This window comes from Cebus imitator, unplaced genomic scaffold, assembly GCF_001604975.1.
Source record: "Cebus imitator isolate Cc_AM_T3 unplaced genomic scaffold, Cebus_imitator-1.0 Scaffold247, whole genome shotgun sequence".
Classification (NCBI taxonomy): domain Eukaryota; kingdom Metazoa; phylum Chordata; class Mammalia; order Primates; family Cebidae; genus Cebus; species Cebus imitator.
Window position 1 is genome coordinate 1,895,959 of NW_016107562.1, and position 27,707 is coordinate 1,923,665.

A 27,707-nucleotide genomic window follows, 5' to 3' on the forward strand; every position below is an offset into this window, starting at 1 on the left:
TCTTTTTTAGACAGATGATAAAGAGCAAGGAAATTAAATATAAGACCAGTCTATATGGCACAATGAAAATAAATTAATCTTTTTAAATTTGGTTAATGCCATAGCTAAGGCTTAGCATCTGATGGGGTGGGGTGGGGTGGGTATACATCTTCATGCTTTGTCTTTTTTTTCATCTTAAAGATTTGCACAGCACATAACTAAAATGTTGGGGTTTTTTTTATTTTTTTTTAGAAAAAATATTTAAGCTTAAAATGTTCCCATATTTTAATTTAGCTAAAATATTAATTTTTATGAGGTGGAAATTATAAAAGTTTTGATGAGAGCAATAGCCATCCCCATACTGTAGTCAAGAAAATCTCATTATTCTCAAAAATATTTTTTGATTTGTAACCAAGACATTATTAGAAAAATTTATATTATAATTAAAATGTGATACTTAAATACAGAGAATAATTTCTAAAATCTATCCACACACTAAAGTCAATTAATACTATACTTGGCACTTTTCAAATATTTCAAAATTTAATCACCATAAGAACACTGAAAATTTTATTTCAATATTACAAATAACAATTGAAGTTCAACATAGTACACTTGGTAGGTAGTAGAGATAGAATTTAAATAAAAATGCACCACATGTTAGAGCCTTTACTCCTTGCTGAAATATTACACTGCCTTCTTTATAATGCTTCCTTTTTATTTCACTTGACTTTTCATTCATTTACTGAGTTGTTATGTACGTAACTTGACAGCCTAGGTATTTACTCTTGCTTATGGGGTTCAAAAATGCCCCAAATTATCTAATTCAACCCAAATTTATTTATCATCCAATACTTTAAAGACATTGTTACCACACATTTGACTGGTCAAAAAAAAAAAATCATGCTCTATATCCTGTGGCTTCGTTATTTTCATATATTTCTAGGTTTTCTATAATCTTGTATGCTATTTTTAGACAAACATCCCCTGTTAATTTTTAGTCTTAAGTTTTCCATGATTAATCATACTTATTTGCCTCTTTTCCTTACTTGGATACAAGTCAAGTGTTGCTTTGGAGAATATCAAGTGAACAAATTAGAATTAGTGAGTGTGGAGACCATCAGGAACACTAGAAAGTAGAAATCCTGAGTCTTTTTATATTAAAAAGAATGTGGATTACATAAGAATAAAGAAAGAGTCCTTAGAAGTTATAGAAACTTCTGAGGACCCCACATCCAGTCAGGGAGCTCACACACTGAAGACTTCAAATCTTGTCTCAATGGGTGCATTTTCCCGTCTTTCAGCCGACACTCAGCGCTTTCTGTGCATTTGGCTTCTTTCGCTTGTCTAATTATTTATTTTGCTTTTGTATTTGTGCACGTTGTCTCTTCCAGAGAGTGCAAACTTTTTGAAGTCAGGCATTAATTTTATGAAAGAGTCCTGGTATGTTTTTGAAGCCTCTTATTGAATATTTCATAATTCAACCCAGAGATTAGATGATTTTGAAGTATATTATATATGGAAAGGCTACATGATACGTATTCGTGGTACCAGAACAATGCCATTCAAATCAGCTCATGATTTTTCTGATGACATCACAAAGTTTGTATCAAGTCTTAACTCTGTATATGAAACAATTAAATTCTATGAAAACAGATTGCCACAGAAAAAGAAAATATAAATTAACCAAGGAAAATGTAAAAATCACCTTTTTAGTTAATTTTTGAAATGCAAGGTACTTTGTTTTTATATTCACAACAGTTCAAAGAACTGATATAGCATTAAGATCAATGATGCAATACCTCAATTAATGCTTTCTATCCCAATATTGTCTGAGTATTATTATTTGTACAATAGATATTAAGCTTTTTTTGTAAAAAATCCAAACTAGATTTTTGTTTGAACTGTTGACAACTTTGCAAAAGCTTAGCTTTTAATTAACTCTGCCATCTCTACTGCCTTTTAATTAAGAAATAACTTTTTTTCTGATTATCAATGGAATGACATCAAGTAGAGGATTTTACCAACTATATTGGCAGATCTAGTATGTATTTTGTTAGCAAAAAGTTTTATTTTTACATTTTAAGATCATTTCACATGATATATCTCAGTTTAAAAGATGGGACCAATTCTTAAACATGCTATGTCTTAGAAGCAGATGTCCAAGTTTATCATAAAAATGAGCAAAATCAATTTTCTTTACAACCAAATGGCAACATCTGATTTTACATCTTGGAATTCATTGCAGGTAAATGAGCGTGATCGTCTCCTAAGATTTGTTGGTCTCTTAGGTCTTCCTTCAATTAAGTCTAAATAGATGTCAGATTTCAAAAAACGTGTATAACTGTCTTGTTCCATGAGCTGGTACACTCTGCTTTGTGCAGCATCAAAACAGTGAGGGGTGGGTTGAGTGATGCTCTTTGTAATGACATCTTTGGTGTGAAAGTCAAGGTTAACCTGGATAAACAGGACAAAAAAAAGTATAATTATAGTTAATATGCTTATGTAAAAAACTTTGAGAAACAGCACAGGACTAATGCAATGTTGGAGTGGGCATAGTGGGTTTGGAAGCTGATATAATTTGGATGCGCACACGCCGCCCAAATCCGATGTTGAGTTGTACCCCCAGTACTGGAGGTGAAGCCTGGTGGGAAGTTACTGGAGATGGGGGTGGATTTCTCGTGAATGCTTTAGCACCATCCCCTTAGTGCTGTCCTTGCTATGGTGAGTGGCTTCTGGCAAGGTCTGACTGTTTAAAGGTGTGTGGCACCTCACTCTCTTGTTCCTGCTCCTGACATGTGAGGTAACTGCTCCCTCTCTGTGTTTGCCATGATTGGAAGCTTCCTGAGATCTCAGAAGCAGATGCTGAGCTAGTTAAAGTTCTTTTCTTACAAATCGCCTAGTCTCAGGTGTTTCTATTTTTACTAGCATATATCAAAAACTTCATTCTCTCTGTGGCTGGATATTCCATTCTATGGGTATGCCTCGTTTTGCTTATCCATTCATTTGGGACAATTGGGACAATTGAGTTTTTCCACATTGTGGTTATTGTGAACATTGCTGTTGTGAACACTGGTGTTTATGGCAGTGCAAGAATGGCCTACTATGGATGCTTGGGTATTTTCCTCTGTTCTGGACCAGCATTTCGTCTGGGTCATCTCTCCTGGTATTCCTGGTCCTTCTTAGTCTCCACTAATTTAGAATAATGGAATATTGCAATGCTAAGGATCATAGAAATAACTAAAGCTTAACTTACTTTCAAATAAGGTAACTAAACCTCACAGAGGTTAAATTATTTGAATCGTGAGAAAGAATAAGAGCGGGCATATTTGAGATTTTAATATGAGGCTTCTATTGATTCCAGTGCTCATTTCATTATGTTATGATGCTTTCTTCCAAGCAAACATGTGCTGCAGTATGAATGTGTTTTAAAGATATAAAATTCTTTAATGCCGTGGATTATAGCACTACATATGTATCTGGTTCTAATGGTGGTAGGTTTTCAGGTAGGGCTTTCTTTCCCCTTGCTCATAACACAGTGCAACTAGCTGCCTTTAAAAAAAAAAAATCTATGTAAAACATTGGTTTTGGGAGAAGCGCTATTTATAAAACATATAATAGAAACATAGAAGTCCTATTTAAATAATATTTGAGGGCAGTCAAGTCATATTAGCTAGTCTTATAACCATTTTAGCAATTGTATCACAATTACTTCACACTGAATTTGGAGGAAAAGAAATCTCAATTGTTTTCCACTTGAAAACTTGCCTAGTTAGGTTTGCTTCATCTCTCTATTATAAAATTTTTCTTTAAACTTGTCTTTAAAGTAGCCCTGAAACAAACAAAACTCTGTATAAATAGATGAGCCAAAATTAAAATGTGACATGATGCAAACTTCTTGATTTCTCTTGATTTCATCACTTACAGAAAACTTTAGTTTCTATAAGAGCTTGCTTGTGCTAAAGTGATTAATAGGAAGAAGTGAATGAATCTAAATGTTGCAATTAATTCTATTCACTTTTAGTCTAGATTGAAAATAACTCTGAGGAGTGACTTTAATCATCCTTTTCCTTCTATGATAATATCTCACAATGTATTCCATTTGTATGGATAACTCTATATGAATAATTATCTTTGCTCAGGCAACATCATGAACATTCGGGTAGAATATATGGGGGTAGAAATTTGATAAAAGCAGATTATCTCAAAAGTTTAGCCCTGAATAGACATTTCTTAAAAAAAGACATAAAATGCCATTTTAGACAAAATGCTCAACACCACTACCCATCAGGAATATGCAATTAGAAACCGTAATGAGATATCAACTCACTGCAGTTAGAATGGCTATTGAAAAAGACAAAAAATAACAAATGTTGGTGAGGATGTGGGGAAAGGGAAACGCATGCACTGTTGGTGGGCGTGTAAATTAGTCCAGCCATGACAGAAAATAGCATGAGAGCTCCTCAAAATGAAAAATGAAACTACCACATGATCCAGCCATTCTACTTATAGGTATATATCTAAAGGAATTGAAATCAGCAAGTTAAAGAAATATCTACATTCTCATGTTTATTCTAGCACTATTCACAATATCCAAGAGATGAAATCAACCTAAATATCTATCAAAGGATACATGTATAAAGAAAATGTCGTATATATGGAATATTAATGAGATATATAAAAATGAAACTCTGTCATCTATGACAACATGAATGAACTTGGAGGACATTATATTAAGTGAAATAAGCCAGGCTCACAAAGGTAAATACTACATGATGTGACTTGGATGTGGAATCTAATAAAGCAGCTCACATACAAGTAGAGAGCAGAATAGTGGTTAGCAAGGGCTAGGTAAGGTAGGAAGGATGGGAGAATGGGAAAGGATTGATCAACAGGCACACAGATAGATAGGAAGAATAAGTTCTAGTGTTATATTATGTAGTAGGGTGAGTATAGCAAATAATAATACATGGTATATTTCAAGATAGCTAGAAAAGAAGATATTGAATATTATCACCACAAAGAAATGATAAATCTTTAATTTGATGAATATGCTAACTCTGATTTTATCATTATTCAATGCATACATGTATTAAAACATCACACTGTATCCCATTAACAATGTATAATTATTAAATGTCAATCATAAAATAAAAATAAGTTGGGAAAATATAGTTCACATAGTTAAAAATAAAATTATTATCTTAAAAGTTTTGAAAGCAGTTATGCATTTTACAGTTATCTTTACTGTACCTCTTGTGGAGCATCAGTCTGTATAAATTTCTCATATATTGCTTTTGCTTTAAGGTGAATTTGTTGAGGTTCCTTGCTTTTCTTGAAATCTTCACAAGCTATCCAAAATTCAATATTTTCTTCACTAAATTCAGTTTTAAGAAACCTGGTAAAAGCCTCCAGTCCATCTATCAAGAAAATAAATGGTACGACTATAAAATAATATTAATGTTGGAAACATTTACTGATTGACAATAAAGCATAACTGCAAATATTAACAGAAAAGCTACGTATTCCCTGTAATGTAGCGCCATAGCACACGTCCTCCACAATATACGTGACAGACCTCATGTAGTTTTCACAACTATAAAAGGCAAGCATTATTCCCGTTGAAATAAGGCCAGTGTCTCACTCAGGCTTAAGTTTGACTTTAGGCCTAAGGGTAAGAGGGACCCTTTACAATGGACGTCACTTTGTGTCTTTTTTTTTTTGAACAACCCCCCCACCCCAGATTTATATAGCTTAACATTTCCCCTGATCTAAAGAGAAATGTCAAAAGAATACCTAGGACATATACACAAGCACCCACCCCAATGAACTCAGACAACCTAAAAGGAAAAAGGGCAACGTTCTGTTCAACGGAGAAAATTATCTTGCCTTCTGGAAGATGTTCCCACCTCCCATTCCACATCCTCTTCCTCTTGCGGCCACATGGGCACCTTTCCCCGGCCAGCCCCTGAGCCTTAGTTTTTATTTTTCATGCCCTCTACCATGGGCGCATTCTTCAGCGTGTCAGGCAAAATCAGAAAGGGAATTTTGCTGCCACGGATGACTCTGTGTCTCTTTTATCCATTCCCCTCCCAGAATGTGAAGGGCGATTCCACAGTGTCAAGAAGCCATTACAGTTAGAACGAATCCTACCTACTTCCACACCAGGACTCTGGTATTCAGGATCTTGGGATTCCCTGACTAAAAGCTCTGTGCTTCCAGCATTTGCACAGTCTTTTTTCCATGTCCATCTACCAAAAACAAAAACACACAGACTCACTGGTATTCATACCTCAGGCCTGAGTATGAACAAGGCTTTAGTTTGCAGCCTGGAGTGTGTACTCAAATGTGCAAAGAGCTGCTCACAGAAACCAAATAATGGGTGGAAAGGAAAACATGGTAAGTGATGTTTATAGAGTAGAACTGTTAAGTGTCTGAACATTTTAAATTCAAACATAATCTTCCAAGTGGCTTACAAAGTATATTTGTAATATATATATATTAAACAGTTACACATACAGCATGGGGCCTCTTTTTCACTTTTTGTCTTGCCCCATAAATGTTAGGGGCAGGTATCAAGTCTTACGTAACACTGCTTGGGCTCAAATTCGTGTTCATTTAGTTACGATTTGGCCCTAAGCATTATTACCTTTTCTTTCTGTATCTTAGTTTTTTCAGTATTCGAAATTAAGATAATAATGATCCCTACCTGATAGGGCTGTTGAGAGAATTAAATGTGTTAAAATGCACAAAGTGTTTTGAACAGTAAATAGGACATATTAAGAACTCCCTAAGGATTTTAGTAATGGTGGTTGTGATGATGATGGTAATCTTGATAATTTTTATTTAAGGCTCACCAAGATGACATTTACATAACTAAAAAAGTGGCAGACTTTGGATTCAACCCCAAGGCAATGTGACTTCAAAACTGGGGCTCTTTCAACTATTTTTTTTAACAGTATGCTTATTTTTAAGCCTTTTAAATTAACTTTTAAAAGGCTTTTTTATTTAGAGAAAATTATAGATTTACGTGAACTCGTAGGAAATTACAAGAGAGACCCCATGTACTCTTTAGCCAGTTTTCACCAATGTAACAACTTTCAACTGCAGTGAAATATCACAGCCAGATAGTGACATTAATTAATATAATCAAGATATAGAAAATTATGAGTATAATTCATGTTGCCCTTTTATAATCACATTACATCTCCCCACATGTAACTCCTTTTAACCCCAAGGAACCACTAATCTGGTCTCCATTGCTATAATTTTGTCAATTCACGAATGTTACATAAATTAAATCATACAGTATATGTTGTTTGAGATGTTTCTGTTTTCCACGCAGCATGATTCTCTGGAGATTGATTCAGGCTGATGCATGTATCAGTGGTTTGTTTCTTTTTGTTGCTGTATTATATTCCATGATACGAATATACTACCATTTGTCTAACCTTTCTGCCATTGAAGGAAACATGGAGTTATTTTTGTTTTTTTAGTTATTACAAATAAATCTACTATAAACATTTATGTATAGTTTTTAAAAATGTACACAAGTCTTTACTTCTTTCGACTAAACTCCAAGAGGTGAAATTGCTTGTGTGTATGGTAGTTGCACTATAGGAATGTTGAGGGAATGGAAATATGTTCCTAATGGATTTTTCAGATAAACTTTCTCAGAGTAAATCACATTTGAGTTGGATTTAAATGAGTTTTAGCAATCTTTCTTTAGATTCGCTCTTACTCTCTAGTTATAGCCTATTTCTCTTTCTGTTCTCCTTATGTAAGTTATTGCATAAGGAAATATCATGAGTCCCATCTGGACTTCCCACTTGGCAGCATCTGATATTACTGACCCCTCCTTTTTCAAATACTCGTCCACATGGGACTGTAGGATGCCGTATCTCCTAGTTCCTACTGTCTGATCGTTTATTTGTGTGTTGTCTGTTTAGGTTTAGCTCCCTCTGTTCCCCTTAAATGTGATGTTTACTAAAATTATTTCCTTTATGACTGTAAAGGAAATAATTTCCCTCTTTTTTTTCCTTCCTTCTTTTCCTTCTTCTTTCCTTTATCTTCCCCATTCTCCCATATTCTCTCTTGAAATTTTTCCTGAACTCCTTTTTTTCTCACATCCAACTGTACTTTATGCATCTGGTTAACACCTGCAGACAAAATGAGGCATTACAAACAATTCTGAAAAGCAAAGTTTTTTTGTTTTACATATTGATAGTATTAAAATATTTTAATCTTCTTACAAGAAATCATTTTTTAAAATCTTAACTTCCAATATTCCTCTAGCTACTGACATATCTTTTCTCCCTACAAATATAAAATCTTTGATTACGTTTTCCACACTTAGTCTCTTAATCCCCTTTATCTCCTTGACTTCCCAACAGACAAAAATGTGGTTTCTATTCAACACTTGACTTAAATTATTGTTGCCAAACTGATTTAATGTTATACTTAGTGAACATTTTTTTCCAGTCCATATGTTATTTCATCTCTCTACAACAGCAGGCACGGTAGAGAATTGCCTGCAATTCTCTTCAATGGCAGCTAAGCTCCAGAGTTTCCTATTACACCTCTGACTATTGCATCCCCAAATCCTTCTCAGTTTATCCTTCTTTATCTTTCCCTTAAATTCATTTCCTGAAAAATTACTTCAACACTCAAATTCAGTCGATATGCAGATGATTCTTAGAGCTTATTTCAAGTCTCTTTCTTGAGTTCCAAGTTCATGTCAACCAACATGTGAAAAGCATACTGAACTGACCACTGAATTAGTCATATCAATGGTGCATTCATCATCTTTACCCAAAAGCTTCGCGGCATACATTTCCCACTTAATGACACTACCCACTCAGGGTGCAAACTGGAACCTGGCATTTATTCTTAGGGGTGCTTAATTTTCCTCTTACCTCACACACGGTTGATAATCAAATCTTATAAAACATCCTCTTTCATATAGCTGACATCTGTCTTTTTATTTTTGTGCAATCTGTAATTACTTTTATTTAGACCAGAATTATTTCTCACACAAATTAGTATAAAAACCTCCTAACTGGTGACTTTGACTTTAGGATTTCCTTGTCTCTTCCTCCAGCCTCCCAGTGAATTATCCACACTCTAGTCAATAATATCTTTCTACAGGACACATTTTAGTATGATTCTTTGTTGTTTAAAATTTCCCAATAGCATTCATGTCTTCCTGCTACATTTGTTTACATCGATTTAAGCTCCACTCACAGAGAAACATGTATGGTTGCATTCATGCGCCATATTCCTGAATCTCTTAGGTTTCGCTCCTGATGAGAACACATTTCCCTTCCTATTCTAATTCCTTAAAGCAATTTTATTAATCTAGTCCATACAGTCTATATTCATTGAGGTTTAAAGTATATTTCATCAAGTCTGGGAAGACTTCACCAATCTCTCAAGAATAAGCTGGGTGTCCTTCATATATGGCCTTCTAGCGTGCTGGGTAAACTTAAAATATTGTGCTACAGTTGCCTGTTAACTGTTTTCCAGGCCACACTGTAAGATACATAAGATGAAGACCCTTGTCTAATTTGCCACGAAATTTCCAGTACCCAACATGAAAAATGACCCAATAATTATTTAATAATACTAAAATAAATTATCAGCAAATAATCGAACTGATGATAAAAATACAGGATTATTTTTTAAAAACATGAAACAGTTCCAGGAAATGTTTTATGTCTTAGAAATATCAGACTATTATATTTACAAGAGACATGGGCAATCAGAGCTACTAACATTACAAAGCAAAAAGTAAAACAAAAATCCACAAAATTTTGTCCTATTTTGAATATGGACAGAAACATGTAATTAAAAATATACCAGTTTATTTAAAAAGTCAAGTCTTAGCTGGATGGCATTAAACATTTAATTAATGTTCTAGTTTCATGCTTGGCAAGCAAAATTTTTATTACAATTTGGCTGCTTCAATCATATGAAAAGGTAGGGAAATGGCTATCAGTGACAGTTTTATTTCTGAATCTGTATTATTAGTTTGGAATTCAACCTCATGAGTTTTGCCAATGTGAGCCTTCTACTGAGAATTGGGTCCTTCCTGACCTGCTAACAAGATGACAGCATGAATTTTGAGAACGTGTGAGGCTGGAGTTTGTGGTAAATTCCAGTCTCTATGAGTTTGGACAAGCTGACAAACATTTCTGGAGGTACACTGCTCTCTCTCGAATGTCACTATGAGTTATTCAAACATAACATATTTCTTACTTTGGTCAACCATTTTATGAAATATGTTTGTTTGCAAACTGAACTCCCCACAAAATACCTCATTAGTTCATTGAAACAATATTGATCACATGCTATGTTCCAGACATTCTGGTCTAGGTAGTAGAGACAAGCAATTTAAGAAGTGGACAAAGTCCTCTATTTGATAGTTAATCTGTAGAGCCCTACCTTAAATAGAAGAACACGTTAATATTGAACTATGAAGGAGAGTCATTGCAAAGTAAGAGGAACCAGCGTTGTTCTCCTATCACAAATAACTGTAAAACTAGACAAAATATTGAGGCAGTCATTTTCAAACAACACACCTGGCACCAGGTGAGAAGAAAAACACCTGAAGTGAGTGCTAGGTTTGCCCTGGCTTTCTACCTGGGGGCATTTTAAAGACTGAAACGCATGAAGACGAGGCTGAGCAAAGTAAGAAGTCTTGCTGAATTGAAAAGACAGAGATAAGAGTTCGGGCATTATGATTATTTGGAATTTGGGGGTCAGGGTACTGGAAAGGGGAGATGTGCAGAAGGTACAGGATAGCTTTAGTGCCCTTGTACTAACTTGTTTGCTCTCTTTCTCACTTGTAGTTCTCAAGAATAAATGTACAGTGTGCTGACAGTGCAACACCCTGAGACATGAAGAAATAAAAGGAATAACCCTGCTGTGTTCCTGTGCCACCATAAAATAGGCTCTTCTTTGACACTTTAGCCCAGGGATACCTGTATTCCTTGGGGCATGCAACCCAGGACAGGCTGCTTTCCGGGATCCCTCAGCTGCAGTGCAGTTGGAACATCACAGACAAGATTTAATTCACTCTTAGTAGCTTTCCTGAGCGTTGGGGGAGCAGCTCATTATGAATAGGCTTCTCTTATCCCTTGCTGCCTGTGTGTCAGTCCTAAAGTCGCTTTGCCTAACTGGTTGTATCCGTGTTCTATCATACTGGATTTGTGCAAGTAATCAAAATTGTAGCCCAAGATATAGGTGGCTTGAATGGTGACCAGTGCAAAGCGATTCTGCGTATAAAAGGACCCAGAAGCCTGCATGCGGTTTTCCTGCAGAGCCTTCACTGAGGGCTGAGCTGCACATGAGCAGGGCAAATTTTGTGAAGTCTTGACGAGGATAGCCGCTATGAGACTGAGGTAAATGGAGATATGAGAGTTTTGATAGGTCTGGATGACGTTGGATTTCTGGCTCTTGGGACAGATGCCAAAGAAAGGTCATGTTTCTGTTTTTTCCTGGTGCTAAGAAAGGTCTTGGCCTAATACTAAGAAAATTCTGAGAGATACCAGCCTTAAAGGATCAAACTGGCCAGAAAAAAATCAAGAGGATACAATAGTGATTTAATTAATTTCCAGAAAGATGATTCGATGCTCTTTAAAGGAAGACCACACAATCTACTCCTGCGTCTTCCTCCATGGTCACATACAATAAAAAAATTAGTCATGTTAGGATATTTTCAAAACTCATGATCAATATTTTGTTTGATTACAAAATATCAATAAAAAGCAATTATGAGGTATCTAAAATGTTGGGAATAGCCAGCAAAAACTTTAAAAGAGCCCCTATAATATTTTTTAAATACAAAGGTTAAAAAAGACATAAGACAAAATTTAAATTATAAAAAATAATCACGTTGAAATTCTGGAAATAAAATGTAAAATATTAAAAATTCAAAAATTATTAGATGGTCGTGGCAACAGATTAAAGACTGCAGAAGGGATGGGTGTGCAAGCAGACAGTTGGGCAGAAGATAGATTTACTTCATCTAAATAAGGTAGGAAAGGAGGAAAAGAAAAAGAACAACAACAACAAAATGAGGAAACAAAGGGAAAATAAACAGTAAGATGTTAGATGCAATCCCATGTATATCAAGGATGATATAACATTTAAATGAGCTAAACATTCCAATTAGAAGTCAGAGATTATATGACTGGGTTAAAAAGTAAAAACAGACTATATATTGGCAATAAGAGACACATTAAATAAAAATGTCAGGAAGATGAAGAAAAAGGATAAAAATGTTATACTGCAGAGGTTAAGCATAAGAAATCTGAATAAAAAATCTTCACGTGTCTTGAAAAAGTGACTTCAAAATAAAGAGTATTTCTATTTTGTAATTTTTAAGTGGCCAATTATTACTAGTGCATAACAATCCTAAACATATATGAACTTAATTTAGAGCTTTAAAATACATAAAGCAAACCAACAGAACTAATAGAAGTAGAAAAAAAATCACAATTTAGGTGTATATTTTAATTATGCTTACTCGTTAATTCATGGAAAAAGCAGACAGAATATCAATGACAGTATATAAACTTAAACATTGTTAACTAAATCGACTTAATTGACAATTACAAATGCTCTACCCAACACATCTTTCCAAATGCACAAAGACAGACTATGTGTTAGACTCATAATATGAGTCTAAATAAATTTCAAAAAGCTTGATACCTTACAAACATGTCCTTTGCCCACAAGGGGTTTGAATTAATAATTGACATTAGTACATACATACAAACAAAACGAAAACAAATATTTGAAAATAAGCACACAATAACCAATATGTTTGTGATAAATAGGTGTTAAACACAATAAACTAAGTGTTAAAGAAATGACAAAAAAACAAACCCATTCAAAAGTGGGTGAAGGATATGAACAGACACTTCTTAAAAGAAGACATATATGAGGCCAACAAGCATATGAAATAATGCTCATCATCACTGGTCATTAGAGAAATGCAAATCAAAACCATACTGAGATACCATCTCACACCAGTTAGTGTAGCAATCATTAAAAAATCTGGAGACAGCAGATGCTGGAGAGGATGTGGAGAAATATGAACACTCTTCCACTGTTGGTGGGAGTGTAAATTAGTTCAACTATTGTGGAAGACAGTGTGGCGATACCTCAAGGACCTAGACATAGAAATTCCATTTGACCCAGCAATCCCATTACTGGGTATATACCCAAAGGATTATAAGTTATTCTATGATAAAGACATATGCACACGTATGTTCATTGTGGCACTGTGTACAATAGCAAAGACCTGGAACAATCCCAAATGCCCATCAATGATAGACTGGACGAAGAAAATGTGGCACATATACACCATGGAATACTATGCAGCCATAAAAAACGATGATTTCATGTCCATTGTAGGGATTTGGATGAATCTGGAAAACATCATTCTCAGCAAACTGATATAAGAACAGAAAACCAAGCACCACATGTTCTCACTCATAGGTGGGTGTTGAACAGTGAGAACACATGGACTCAGGGAGAGGAGCATCACACACTGGGGTCAGTTGAGAGGGGCTCTTTTCCTAGAAAAGAGGAAAAATACATGTAATAGAAAAACTGTAGAGAAGATTAACAGAGCCAAACCTGGTTCTGTTAAAACATTAATAAAATAGAATCCCTACCAAGAAGACTCTTGCATTAGGAAGCAAACCATAAATAATACTACAGATCTTACAGATACTACAAACAAATGAACATTATGAATGGCTTAATGTCAGTAAATATAATTTATATTACATAGGCAAATTGTTTAAGAAAACAATAAACCTACCCAAACTGACACTTGAAGAAGTGGAAGATCTGGTAGTCCTAATTCAATTAATAGATTTTATAACAAAACATTTCTTTCCCCCAAAAAATGCCTGGGCCCAAGTTTAGTAAATTCCATCAAACATTTAAGAAAAAAAAGTATTTTAATCTTACACAATTGCTTCAAGACATTTAAGAGAAGATAAACACTTTCCGTCTCATTTTATGAGATAAGGGTAACTCTAATACCAAAACGTGACACTCTCCTAAATAAAAAGCAAGTAAAGACTAAGAAAGAAGGAAAGAAAATAAACAATATCTCTCATGATTATAGATGCAAAGATTCTGCACAAAGTATATTTTTAAAAATCCAGCTATTTATAAAGAAGGTGCAACTATTCTGGCATTATGACTGAAAAAAAGTTGAAATAAGTGTTGTAACTTTCTTTGTTCAACTCCTTTTAGCTTAGATTGCCACATTTTTAAAAATGTTTATCGCTCTCTAGAGCTATTCCTAATGGTCAATGACTATTACTAATATAAAAAGTTCCATATAAAATGAATCAAGTATAACGAATTTCTGTTGGTAAAATTATGGCAATAACTAAGGTTTTGCATTGATAACATGGCTAGAGGTTTTAAAGGTTGTTACTTATATGCATCACCTCATTTAATTTTTATAACAGATACATGGAATATGTCTTATATTCATTTTCATAGATGAGAAAACTGAGTTTCAGATTAGTTCAATCACCCCAGATTTCACTTTTATATATATGTATGCATATTTTCTCCGGAAGGTGTTGTTTTCTTTGGTAGGCAGAAAAATAACACTCCAAAGGTGTTCATGCCCTAATCTTCAAGACCTGTGTGAAAAAAGGAACTGAATATAGTTCAGTACCTTGAGATGGGGGAGATTATCAGGGTAGATCCAATCTAATCACATGAGTCCTTAAAAGTAGAAGAGGCAAAAGAGTAGGTCAGAGAGATGTGACCTACGAAGGACCTGACTGTGCTGCTACTTTGCATATGAAGAAGATGAGTCAGGAAACGCAGTGTATTCTAGAAGGTGGGTGTCTTAGTCTGTTTTGTGTTATTATAAAGGAATACCTGAGGCTGGGTAGTTTACATAGAAAAAGGTTTATTTTACTCACAGCTCTGGAGGTGGTATAAGAGGCCTGCTGGCATATGCTTGGCTTCTGGTGAGGGTGTTGTGCTGGGTTAAAACATTGTGAATATCAACGAAGAAGTGGGCAAGGGCACAGAGGAATCAAACCCGAAGGGCATCCTGACTCATAACAACCTACTCTCCAGGGAACTAATCCATTCCCCTGAGAAATAATCCAGTCTTTCAAGAGTGAAAACTCACTATGGCTGAAACTGCACAGAGCCATTCCTGGGGTATCTTCTCCCATGACAGAAACAAGTCCCCTGGGTGCCCCGTCCCAATACCACCACATTGAGAACCAAATTTCAACATGAGATTTGGGGTGGGGGAACAAACCATATCCAGACCATAGCAGCGGGAATGATCCTCAGTTTGCAGCCAGCAAAGAAAGGAAGCAGTTGGTCTCTAACTGCAAACAAATTAATTCTGCCAGCAATCCAAATGCAGTAAAGGGGTTTTTCTTTAAACCCTCCAAAAAAAGAACAGCCTGCTGACATCTTGATTTTATTTTGATCAAACCCATACTGGGCTTCTTACTTACACAACTGTAAGATAATAAAATTGTGCCATTTTAATCACTGTAGTTGTGGTAAATTGATACAGCAGCAACAGGAGACTAATACCATCCTCAAGTTATGCTATTTGTATCGTCATTTATATATCCTTTATATAGACCTTGTCCTCTTTGTCATGAACCATCTGTTTTAATGTTGTTAGCAAACTTTTGAAATGTATTAGAGTTCCAGGAACTTACCGTTAAGGAAATCAGTTGTTAGACAAAGACGTGACAACCTCCGGAAATCCCTAAGCTTTATAGTACGGAATGATTCCAGCCACTACCGTGAGAAAAGGAAAACATCGTCTCTTCCTCACCACTGCATCTTCCATTGGGAGGTTTGCAATCAGACAAAGGGAGATGCTGCCATTTCTTTTCCTCAGTACATTGACCAGAACTTAACATGTTAGTAGTTAACATGTTAGTTAAGAAACTAGAGAGACAAGGGAAGGTAGGGCTCAACAAGAATTTGAGGAGGCATTGGAAAACTGACAAGCACCTTACAGAACTTGTCTGCAGTCGTGAGATGCTAGTAAGATAATTTCTAGTCAAACGCAACTGTCCGATGAAGGGCTTACTGCTAAGTGATTCCTGAATGAGTCAGCAAACCCTGACCACGGAGAAGCAGGAGTAATCAAGTTGCTCTTCTTTCTCTAGCTCAGTTACTGTATTATTTTCAAGATTTATTTCTTGCACTGAGCAATATGCTTTTCTCAGAATGTAAAAGGGACGTATAAATGAACAATAGTTCTCTGAAGCAATGTGATAGGTTGTACATTTCCTCCAAATATCTAGAAATACATAGGTTCCAGAGTATACTGAATGGGCTAGCTACCAAAATAATTGCCAAAGTGAACAGCAGGGTGTCAAGTGTGCTGGTTTTACTGTGGCTTATTAATAATAAGCACTATAGGGCTCATTGTTCCTTAGAATGTTCCCATTTGATTTTCCTTCCCATACCTCCTTTCACAGTCTGCGTTTGAAAACTGGACTTACAAAAGCAGTTTGTGTCAGTGAATTGGCCAAGACTACATTCCTTTAATTTTTGAAAAGTGAATTGCAGTATTGTGGCAAAACTTCAAGTAAAACTGCGGCCTTAGACTGATGACTCTAGGAAATAAGCTGAATAAGTATCGTTTGGCTGCTGATTGGTAATTTGAGCAGCTTGAGAATTCCTTTCTTTTCCATTATGTAACTGCAGGAGTGGCATCATTGTTTATTATCTGGTTTTAGTGTCTTTTTGTTTGTTTGTTTTTAATTTTTCCCCCTCTGTCTTATATAATGATCTGGAATAAATAAGGAGGCTAAAACAAAACATGCTGACATGCTGTGTTAGTTCATTTTGCATTGCTCTCAAGGAACACCTGAGGCGGAGTAATTTATAAAGAAATGAGATTGATTTGGCTCATTGTTCTGCAGGCTGTGCAAGCATGGCACCAGCATCAGCTCAGCTTCTGATGAGGCCTCAGGAAGCTTTTACTCATGGAGAAAGGCAAAGGGGAAGCCAGTGCATCACAAGGCGGGGAGTGAGAAAAGGCAGAAGGTTTCAGGCTGTTGTAAACAACCAGCTCACATGTTAACTAATAGATTGAGAACTTGCTTATTACTGTGAAGACAAGACAGAGTCATCCCTGAGGGATTCACTCCACGACCCAAATGACTCCCGTTAGGCTCAGCTTCAGCCTCAGTGGTCACATTTCCACATGACATTTGGGTGGGACAGACAACCAAGCCATATCACATGCCTTTCAAACTCTACATGGTAACTGAAGTACAGTTTGAAATGTGTGGAAATGTCTAGGTCTGTAAAAGAAAACCACCACACAGAACAGTGATCTATGCACCGACTGGCCTGAACTCAACCTTAGGCAGTTAGCTAAGTTAGCCTCTGCCCAGAACTACTTAAAAAAATATATTCTTGAGAACTCTTCCCTTGATAAATATTTAAGATAATGGAAACCAGCTACTTGCCACCTGTACTTACTTCATCTTTCAAATTGCTAACATATTTGTCCTTTTTCTAAGTTAATATCCATTTTTTTACGAGACTTAATTCTAAAAAAAGTTATCTCAGTTTATCTCTGATAACTATTTTTGGAGCTGATAGATTGTTTTTTAAATAGAATTTTAAAATGTCTTATTTCTTATGGCAGGTCTGTATCTTAGTATGTTTTGCTTGATAGTTGTTATTAAGTAGATTTCCGAAGAAAATTTCTTGGCTAGATACTAAGAAACAATTTGAAGCAGGACAACAAAATAATTGGGAGAACATTTTCAGGTAATCCTAATTAAAAAGAAAACAAGTAGTCATATGGAAATGCGCCCTCTGCTGGTATTAAACGCATACCATTGGGTGCTATTGATCTGTTTGTTTATGATATAGGTCCTGCCTGTCCAAATTTCACAATAAGAGGATTTTATCTTGTCCTTCCTTGTTCCTCAGTTCCTATTTAAATGGAAATTGAAGCGAAGTTGACAAAATAAAAAGCCTCTTACATTACAAGAAAAAATCAACCTGTTTCAAGGTCATATCTAGTTTCCAAAGAGGAAAGAAAGTATGCTTTATTTGGCTTATAAAAAAAAGTTGCACTGACCCAGTGAAGAGATCAACTTTTTTGTTTTTAATATACTGCATTCTAGCCATAGGTCATGCATGAGAATGGACTGATCGATTTTTAAATATCAAATTATTCCTAAAGTGACTTATTAAATAATTGTCACAATTTCTGAAGAATATGACCATTACTTCTCTAATTAACAGATCAGAATTATAATATTTTTGTACTGACAGCTAAAATGCCCAAAAGCCAGATACCTGAAATTGTTATTTATTAAAATAACTTTTTGGCCTACCTTTTAATTACTGATTAAAAAAAAAAAAAAGAAAAACAACTTAGTCTGAACCTGAGAATTGTGTTATGTATTTAAACAGTATTTACAATAGTTAGGAGTTTTGCATGTTCATTAAGGTCTTAGCATATTGCTATATGCCTTTTATTGGCACAATTCCATTTAATTTTCACATCAGCCCTATGGAGTACCTGTAAGTCTTGTTATACTCATGTTTATAAATGAAGAAGTGAACATTCAGAGAGTTAACTTGCATTAAATCTTGGAGCTGGTAGAAGACAGTGCAAGTGCTTGAACCCAGGTTCATCTTATTTCAAATTACAGGACCTTTACAACTAAACTTCCATAAAGAAAACAAAGTCCTTACTGTAGAGGAATATGGAGATTAATGGGCAAGACAGGCGTGTGTGCACCAAGGACTGAGGAAGGACAATTACAAGAGTGACTTATTCTGGTCAAAGCAGGAGAGGAAAGTCAGCCTGCATAAAATTCACATAGAAGTCTTCCAGAAAACAACGTAAACATTATTTCAGATGGAGTTTTTCACTAACTCACAAGCATGAATGTTGACTCTGTGCCATGTTCTTGGCTCTGGAATGGAACACAAAAGCCCTTTGTTACCAGGGTGAGTCTCGTGTTTGATACGGACATTTGAAATGAAGTCAGCGTCAGAAAAGTGCTGTGTATACTCTGAGGGATCATGATGCAGAACTAAAGTGAATGGATTTTGTTGGCATAATATGAATATAATAGTAAAGAAAAAATACTAATTCAAGAAATGAATGATGAATGAGAAAGAAGTTTATTAACTAAAATTTTAAGTAAATAACTTTTTAAAAGTAATGTGCAATGCTGTGCAAGATTACCCCAGCACATTACTTACTTCCTGTTTCTCTTACTCACTTTGGGCAGCTGTATTAAGTCAGTTCACAATGGGACCATTTCTCACACAGAGGCAGTAACTTACTAACAGTCCTTAGAAGGCAGCAGTGGTGAATGCAGCTGCCAAAGTGCTTGATAGAACCTGGGTTTAGAATTCACACTGGAAGAAGCTGGCTCAATGTGTCATACAAATATGAAATGCTTGTAATTGCATGTTTCTATATTGAAACTCTGGCATCTGTTGGAGTATTTTTCTGATGCCAAGAAACCAAATGAAACAAAAAGTCAAGAAAATATGTAGTTGGAAACCCAAGTACCGTGTAATATCCTAAGTACTAAGTTGCATTGTTTCTTTTGGTTTGTAGCTCTGATTTGCCATAGAATGTGATTTCGTTTGCAATAATGAATGATTTACGTGATCCATTATAATTTGGACTGGGTTTTATTTATTTCTAAACTTTAGATAAGTTAACAAGTTGAGTGTTTGTTGGCCAGGCACGGTGGCTCATGCCTGTAATCCCAGCACTTTGGGAGGCCGAGGTGGGCAGACCACGAGGTCAGGTGTTCAAGACCAGCCTGGCCAACATGGTGAAAACTCATCTCTACTAAAAATACAAAAAATTAGCTGGGTGTGGTGGTGTGCACCTGTAATCCCAGCTACTCAGGAGGCTGAGGCAGGAGAATCGCTTGAACCCGGGAGGCGGAGGTTGCAGTGAGCCAAGATTGCACTACTGCACTCCAGCCTGGGCAACAGGGCGAGACTCCGAAAACTAAAAAAAAGAAGAAAGAAAGTTCAGTGCTTGTTATGGGTCGGCTTGAGTCAGAAATTTAAATTTTTAGAGCAGTGGAATTCTTTATCTTGCAGAAAATTGGTAACCAAAAATTAGGAACTGTAACTTGAAAAGCCACAAGGTGAAAAATATAAGAAGTACTCATTTCCTTCCCCAAAACTGAAGTATGTATTTCCTTGTAGTCCTTACTCAAACTTAGTTATAAGTATTTTCCAAAATACAGTCAGTTTGTGTTTTTAAATCCAGGATGTGCAATGACTTACGTAGTCTACTCCCATCTTACATGTTATGAATTGTTTTAAGAAATTACTTAGGATCACAATTCCAAGTGTGAAAATTTTAAGTAAATAGTTATTCATAAAAAGGTTAAAACTGTTGTAGTTATTAGCAATGGCTAGATAAAACCGTACACAGGGAAAATGAACAGTTATGTAGCAGGAAGATTTTCTAACTGATGGAAATTCCCCTCATGAGAAATAACATTCTCATTCAGATAATGAATTATCAAGTATGTGAGCTGCTTAGAAAATCTTAACTATAAGTCAGCCTTCTATATTCTAGGTGTGCACTTACAAAACCCTGCAAAACTTTTAATAAGGTTTACCATTGACAAAAAATGTTCAAACTCTACCCTGTTCTCCTTTTGCAAATCTTGTTTATCCACCTCTATTTCACATCTATTACAGGCATCATTGTCTTCCTATTATAATGAAAATAAAATCTAGGGATCTTTGGCTCATCCTTATTTTTTGTTTCCTATTCCTTCATCTTCTCATTCTATGACACACATACACACTAATTAAGTCACCAAGTTTATCCATTTTTTTTTCCCAAAGTGGTCCTTACTTTGAATTTAGCTTTTATATAACAACTGTGTAACTCTAACCTTCAGAGTTATCTTTTTACACACAAAGGCTTCCAAAGTTTGTTCTCAACTTAATTATACAATGTGTTTGTTACTCTTTGCCTCAAAGTCAGCTTATGCTTTTCTGGATCACGTCAAAATCTCTTATTCTCTAACCGTTTTCTTGCCTTTATCTCAGGAATTAGCTTTTCTTTTGCCTGTTGAATTCTTGCATACATCTGTTTAATCTCATTTAGTGATCTTCTAAAGCACACATGATATACTGCAAGTTCTGCATAATAGTTTTAAAACTACTTAGCAAGTTATTTTCAAAGTTATGTATTTTACAGCAATATCATTTTGCTTTCAAAGATGCCTTACACAGAGCCATATACATATATGTATACAAATAAAAACACATATGTGTGTATGATATACATCTGTATTTTACTGCATCAATTGATTTTATGAGTTCAAATTGATAAAATTAACTTAAAAAGCCAATAATGAGAAGACTAATAAAAACTAAATTGGAAATTTGTGATTATAAATAACAGATACAGTTTGATATTTCATTTTTGATTTACTATTACTTTTAAAATATAAATAGCCCTTATAAATTACTTATTTCTTTATATGTAGTATTAAACTGTACATTTTTATTATTTATTTTGAAACTTCAGGCAAATTTGACAATAAATAGAAATAGCAGAAAAAAATTAGACTAATAACAGCTCCATGGAACCAAATAAGAAACAGAATTTAAATTATTGGTGGACTTCATTGTGTGAAAATTTACTATATAACGTGCTTGAGATCATTTTCTAAAGTATTTCTTTCTACAATATGTTTAGATTTGCAGAACTATTTTGCAGAAGGTAGTATGGATTTAGAAGAAGGTCATACACTCCCCATTTAATTTCCCGATTATCAACATCTTACATTGGTATGGGACATTTGTTGCAATTACTGAACCAACATTGATACGTAATTATTAGCTAAAGTTCCTACTTTACTCATTTTTTAATTTTAAAAGAGTTAAAGTATGTGACTAAAATTTGAATAAAATAGAATTATCAGAACACCTCCCTGAATCATTTGATTTCTGTGGAATAGAGCAAAAATCAGCAACCTTTCTGTTTTGGTCTCATGGACATATTGTCTATCACCCTAAGCCACCATCCCTTTTCAAATTATATTTTTCAACGAAGAATTATTTTGTTTTTAATTCCTTAAGTAAATTGCATTGTTTACACCCCATTTCTGTACCGATTCTCTGTTTGGATAGTCTCTTTCTCTTATTATTCAGCTAGTGAATTTTGATTACTCCCCTAAAATCTAGGGTGGAAGCCATCTATCCTGTGGTTTCATTCCTAAAGCTGCTAATAATCAGTTTATGATGGTTTTAGTATTAACCGTTTTTGTCAAAGTGAATACCCAAATTTCCAATGTATCTGGGTTGATTTATCACTTCATTTTCCATTTGACTAAATTGAATACAATTTTGTTTCCTTTTAATAAACACAGCATACAGATTTTGAGAAAAGTTCACAATTTTATAAAATTTTATAAAAGAAAAATGTTACAAAGGGAAATTTTATAAAATTTGATAAAGCAAGGTCTTTCTTGAAGTGTGTGTGTGTGTGTGTGTGTGTGTGTGTGTGTATATGTGTGTGTGTGTGTGTGTGTAGGATCTTTCCCTTTAAATATCTATATTCTCACACACACACGTTTTTCTTCTGGGGTCAAATAAATACAAATAAACTGAATTTAAGCATTGCAACCAAAAGGCTTGTTTTATGTAATTATTTTAAGCTTTATAATTTAATATTATTATAAGCATTGTAATTAAAAATAATTGGATGGGGGGATTGAGTAAAATAATACTGGTAATATAAATTTTGTGAATTCAATATAATATATTTAGCAATGTTATCATGAAAGGTGATAATATCCAATGGATCAGTGCTGATTATTTTAAATATGTCTCTTCGTGATTTAAATTGCTGGTAGTTTAATGCTCTTTAATATTACCAGTAGAGAAAAGAGAGAGAGCGTAACAGATTTGATTTTGTCCTTTTGCTTTTTACTACTTGTAAAGAAGAAAGCTTACAGAATGCTAGGTGAGGCTTTTCTGTAGGACTAATTACCCTGTTAAATCTCTCTGTGTTTTGAATGAGTAATGAAAGTATGATGAAATTATTATATACCAATTTATTAAGTGACATATATCCTGTCTCTATGTTATTGTCAATTGAAATTTTAACCCTCCAATTGATCCTCATCTAGTTGTGAGTAGACTTGAAACAGAAAAAGGATTATTAAACTGATTAGTAATTATTATTTTTTATAATAGCAACAATCATTGACGTTTGTGTAGTGTCTAAGATTTACTGGTTTCTTATTCATCATCTCATTTAATTGTGACAGAAATCTATTTCTGTTGGAACTAGAAACATTATCTTCATTTACAGTTGAGGAAGCTGAAAGTCAGAGTGATTAGGAAGCTTAACTAAGATTATACAACCATTTATGTTTCAGGAGAAAACTAAAACTCGAATTCCACTGGAACTCTGGACTAACTTGTAGAAACAAATTCAGTTTTATTCTTTTTCAGGGGATGTCTGGGATTAGGGATCCACAGATGAAAAGACATATGGTTCCTTCTAGTAAATACTTATATTGTAAGAACTGAATCCCAGTCCTCTTTTTTTTTCCTCCTTCTCTGACTAGTAAGGAGGCTTAAGGGCAGTGTGGTACCAAAATGTTGGCTATAAGAGGAGATTTTAAAATAAACACAATTGGGGGACATGAATTTTGGAAGCAAGTTTTACACGAATCATGGTAATTAATCTATTAAGAACATATCTGACACTGAACCAAGACAGTGTGAGCAAGAAAGTGAGTATGAGACAAGCTTGACATAGATTTGGCAAGAATTTTAACAATAGTTAAGAAATTGTTGGATGCTGGGGCCGGGCACGATGGTTTATGCCTGTAATCCCAGCACTTTGGGAGGCTGAGACAGTTGGATCATTTGACGTCAGCAGTTCAAGACCAGCATGCTAAAAATACAAAAATTAGCCAGGTGTGGTGGCTTGTGCCTGTAATCCCAGCTACTCTGGAGGCTGAGGCAGGAGAATCCCTTGACCCAAGAGGCAGAGGTTGCCGTGAGGCGAGATCACGCTGCTGCACTCCAGTCTAGGATACAGAGCAAGGCTCAGTCTCAAAAAAAAAAAAAAAAAAAAGGAATTGAGGAATTGTTCTATACTGGAAATAAAGTGTGGGGTATGAGGAATAAAAGTTCCACTTTGTCAGCAGAAGCTTTCTTATCACAACTCTCCATTCTCATTGATGACATCCTGGCCTAAGTTTAAGCCTTGATTTCTCTACCTATAAATACTACAAGTCAGAGGTAGACACCTATTTTCATTGGATCATCTACAGAGGTAGAATTCTTATATCAGTAAATTCAGGAGAACATTAAACGGTCACCAAGGCATTATAAAGAGTTGGACAATTAAGGAGGGGAATAAAACAAAAAGAAAAACATGTCAGAAAAGAAAAGTTGTTGTTACATTAAATGGCGCACAGTATTTGAGCCTAATTACGAATATTCCACTCCCAACTGTCCTGGCAACAGGAATCCTTTCTTTCAGTGAACACCTTAAAATGTGAACGCCACGGGCAGTGCTATACGGAGCAGTTAGAGTAGTCTGGCTTGTCTCATCTTGGAAGGGTCTGGAAGAGCTGGGAAATTATTGTATTTCAGACAAAGACTAAGGGAAGAAACTGGACAAGTTCAAGGTGCAAAAAAAAAAAGCTGTGGGCTTGAAGTGGATGTTTGGTAATGATAAAGCATTGCTTTTTTAGCAGACTCTTGACAAGTTCAGGGTGGAGAATAATAAATCCTGTGGTTGCCTAGCCCCATCCCCTGCTCAGTTCAGTGTTTATATCTGCAAGAAAGCATAGAATGAGTAAAGATAACAGGGTTCACTCACTTGCTGCCTTATGTAAATTGACCCTAAAGACTGGCAATCCAGGGAGCCTGCCTCCTAGGCCGTGCTGTATTATCATAGTGTTCCAGAGTCAAAGGAGGCCTTGAAGCTTGTCCTCACCCTCCATCTCATAGACAAAGCTCCCCCTTAAATACATGCCCGATTCTCAACCTTTCTACAAAATTCTGCCTTAAAAATAGACAATTGCCATGAAGTACAGAATGAATTTATAAAATACTTTTTGAAACTGTTTATGTGGGTTTCCTGAATGTCCATCAAAAAATTACTCTATATTTTTAATCACTGAACAATGAAACTAACATGAATAATTTGTTAATCATGAATTTAATAAAACCAAAGGTTTGATTAAAAAATCAGAAAAATTTAAAAATTGAAACTACAGTATAAATAACTAATATTTTATCCATAGTAGGCAATACTAAACAAAATGAGAATTTTAAAAAATTCAATGATTTGACTTTTCTATTATTTAATTACTTCTGTTGATCAGAAAATCAAATTACTGAAAATTACCAATCAGTAAAATTTTTGTTACCTCTTGTTTTGTATAATTACATGCATAGTCGGTGTGGTTTTCCATTAAGCAATAAAGTATTTGGTGAAAGTACCACTAACCTCTATGCGAAAGCAGTTTTTCAAATGATTCACCCCATTTCACTGCTTCTTCAGGGGAGACTCTGTACAAGAAACAAAATGTTTTATAATGGACTACGCAGAAAGTCTGTTTCTGAATCTGTTCTAACATATGCTATTGTACTGCCCTTTTCAATCATATTTCACAGTTTCTCCTTTGATTATAATATAACGAAAGTTGTATTTACATTAGAAACTTTGAAAAGTTCAGTTTTCTTTTGGAATTTGTCTGTTGAATAATGTGCTAAAATAACATTAATATTTTCTCATAGATATGTGAGTTGTTTTATTTTTTAATTAAAAATTAATCCTTTGTTAGGTTAAAAGGCACAGAGAACAAATATAAAGAAATCAGGTCAACTATCTCTTTAAATTCAGCAGTAGGAAAAACTAAATCAACAGTATCTTTCAGTTAAAAAAAAAGATTATACTGCAATTTCCTTGAAGCTCTTACCACACTAGGCTACAAATTTTTTTAAAGAGATACAGGAAGTTTGACTAATAAAGTTTCAAAGGGATAAGAAATATAAGATATTTTAACACAAGAAATATTTTAGAGATATTGATAATGTGGAGAATTGAATATATTTTCTTGGATCTTTTTTAGATTATACTCAAATTTAGAAGAATTTGTATGAAACTAGTGTATAAGGCTTTTGCTTTTTTTCTGAATTAAATAAATGCTAAATATTAAAAGACATTATTTATTTGTGCTTTACTTGCTATAATGGGGGTGTTTTTTTTCAAACTACTGAGGAAAGAGATGAATATTCTTCACTATGACAATATTGCATTGCGAAAATCTTAAATTAATGAGTATTTTATCAGGTTATAAGGAGTAAAATATATCCTTTAAAACTGACAGGTATGTAATTTTAAAAGAGCAGCTTTAAGTGTTCATAGTATTATTGAATTGAAGTGGTAATTCAAGTGGTTTAATTTTATGAAATATTTCTAGTTTCTTCAAGTGAAATTTCTAAATTTCTTCATATTTCTGTGCAATTTCCAATAACATAGAAATACCTAATTGAACTTTTCTTAACTCTTTAATGATAGAATCAGCAAATTCTTCCTTAAAACACTGAACGTTTATTCACCTTGTTTCTTTGGCCAAGTGCCCAGATCTACTGGAGTGGGTATCTTCATGAAACTCAAGTTTCTGCACAAGAAGACTTAGTCTATTTCTTTTTTCCTTAGCTCTGTAATAAAAAGGCCCCAGCGTCAGGACAATTTAGATGACAGTTAAAATCTCTCCTGCTGACTACCAGGAAAGTTTGGAATTCGTAAACACCCATTCCCACCTATTCCCACCCCGACACACTCATGATCCCATTTAAGTACTATATTTATGGAGGAAGTAGGGTAACATATGGAAATGTTTCTCTTTTTGCTGCCCAACAATCAAGTATTTGAGGTTATATTTCAATAAAGATTGTACTAGTTCCTTTGTGAAGCTAAAATTGTTCCTTTTTTTTTTAAATGAAAACACTTTAGATTTAACAGTTAGTTGTTTACTCCTAAGAAATAAAAAGGTATTTTCCACCAATTATGACAATATGATCAATATATTTTCAACCCAATAGTTTAAAAACAAGTGGTAATGAATATTCAACCTCAATTATACTTTTAAAAATATAAGGCTAACTTAAAATTTTATAATTTTACCTGATTTTGGCTTCTTTGCTTGTTTCTTCTTTTCCTGAACCATGCATTAACTTGAAAAAAGTTTTTTCTTTTGATTCACACATATTTAATTGAGAAAAGAAAAGCAATGTTGTTCCCATCTTCTTTCTAAAATGAAGAAATGTCTAATTTATTACATCCTTCTCTATTTCACTTGTTAATGCTATTCCATATGTATACATAGTAGAATAAAAAGTTATCACAACTCTTTCAGTAATGTTTACAAAAAACAAGTCGAGAGCTGTGTTTCTTTCTGCCTCTGTAGAAATGCAGAACTGAGGAAATGAAGCACAATTTGGTCCTGAGTTGTTTAGGGAAATGATACCACAAATTTGCAAAATGGCTCTTGTCTCCAAGATAAAGACTAGTATTACCACAGCGCAACTTCTCGTTCAAGTTTGTGCAACCAGAATGATGCTTTAATAGACCCAAATAACACTGTCATTTCCCACAGGAACTTTTCAAAAAGTTTTAAAACATGTGGACTACG

At 34.6% G+C, this 27,707-nt stretch overlaps 1 protein-coding gene across 1 annotated transcript; it reads right to left on the reverse strand.

Moving 5' to 3' along the window:
• RGS18 (regulator of G protein signaling 18) lies at window positions 1-27,593 on the reverse strand. The gene is made up of 5 exons (XM_017498642.2): window positions 27,200-27,593; window positions 26,632-26,733; window positions 25,517-25,578; window positions 5,233-5,399; window positions 1-2,436 (listed from the first exon to the last, which is right to left on the reverse strand). Exons 1-5 carry the CDS (start codon window positions 27,316-27,318, stop codon window positions 2,179-2,181), a joined length of 708 nt encoding a protein of 235 aa, XP_017354131.1. The 5' UTR covers window positions 27,319-27,593; the 3' UTR covers window positions 1-2,178.
• Between the last annotated feature and the right edge of the window lie 114 nt (window positions 27,594-27,707).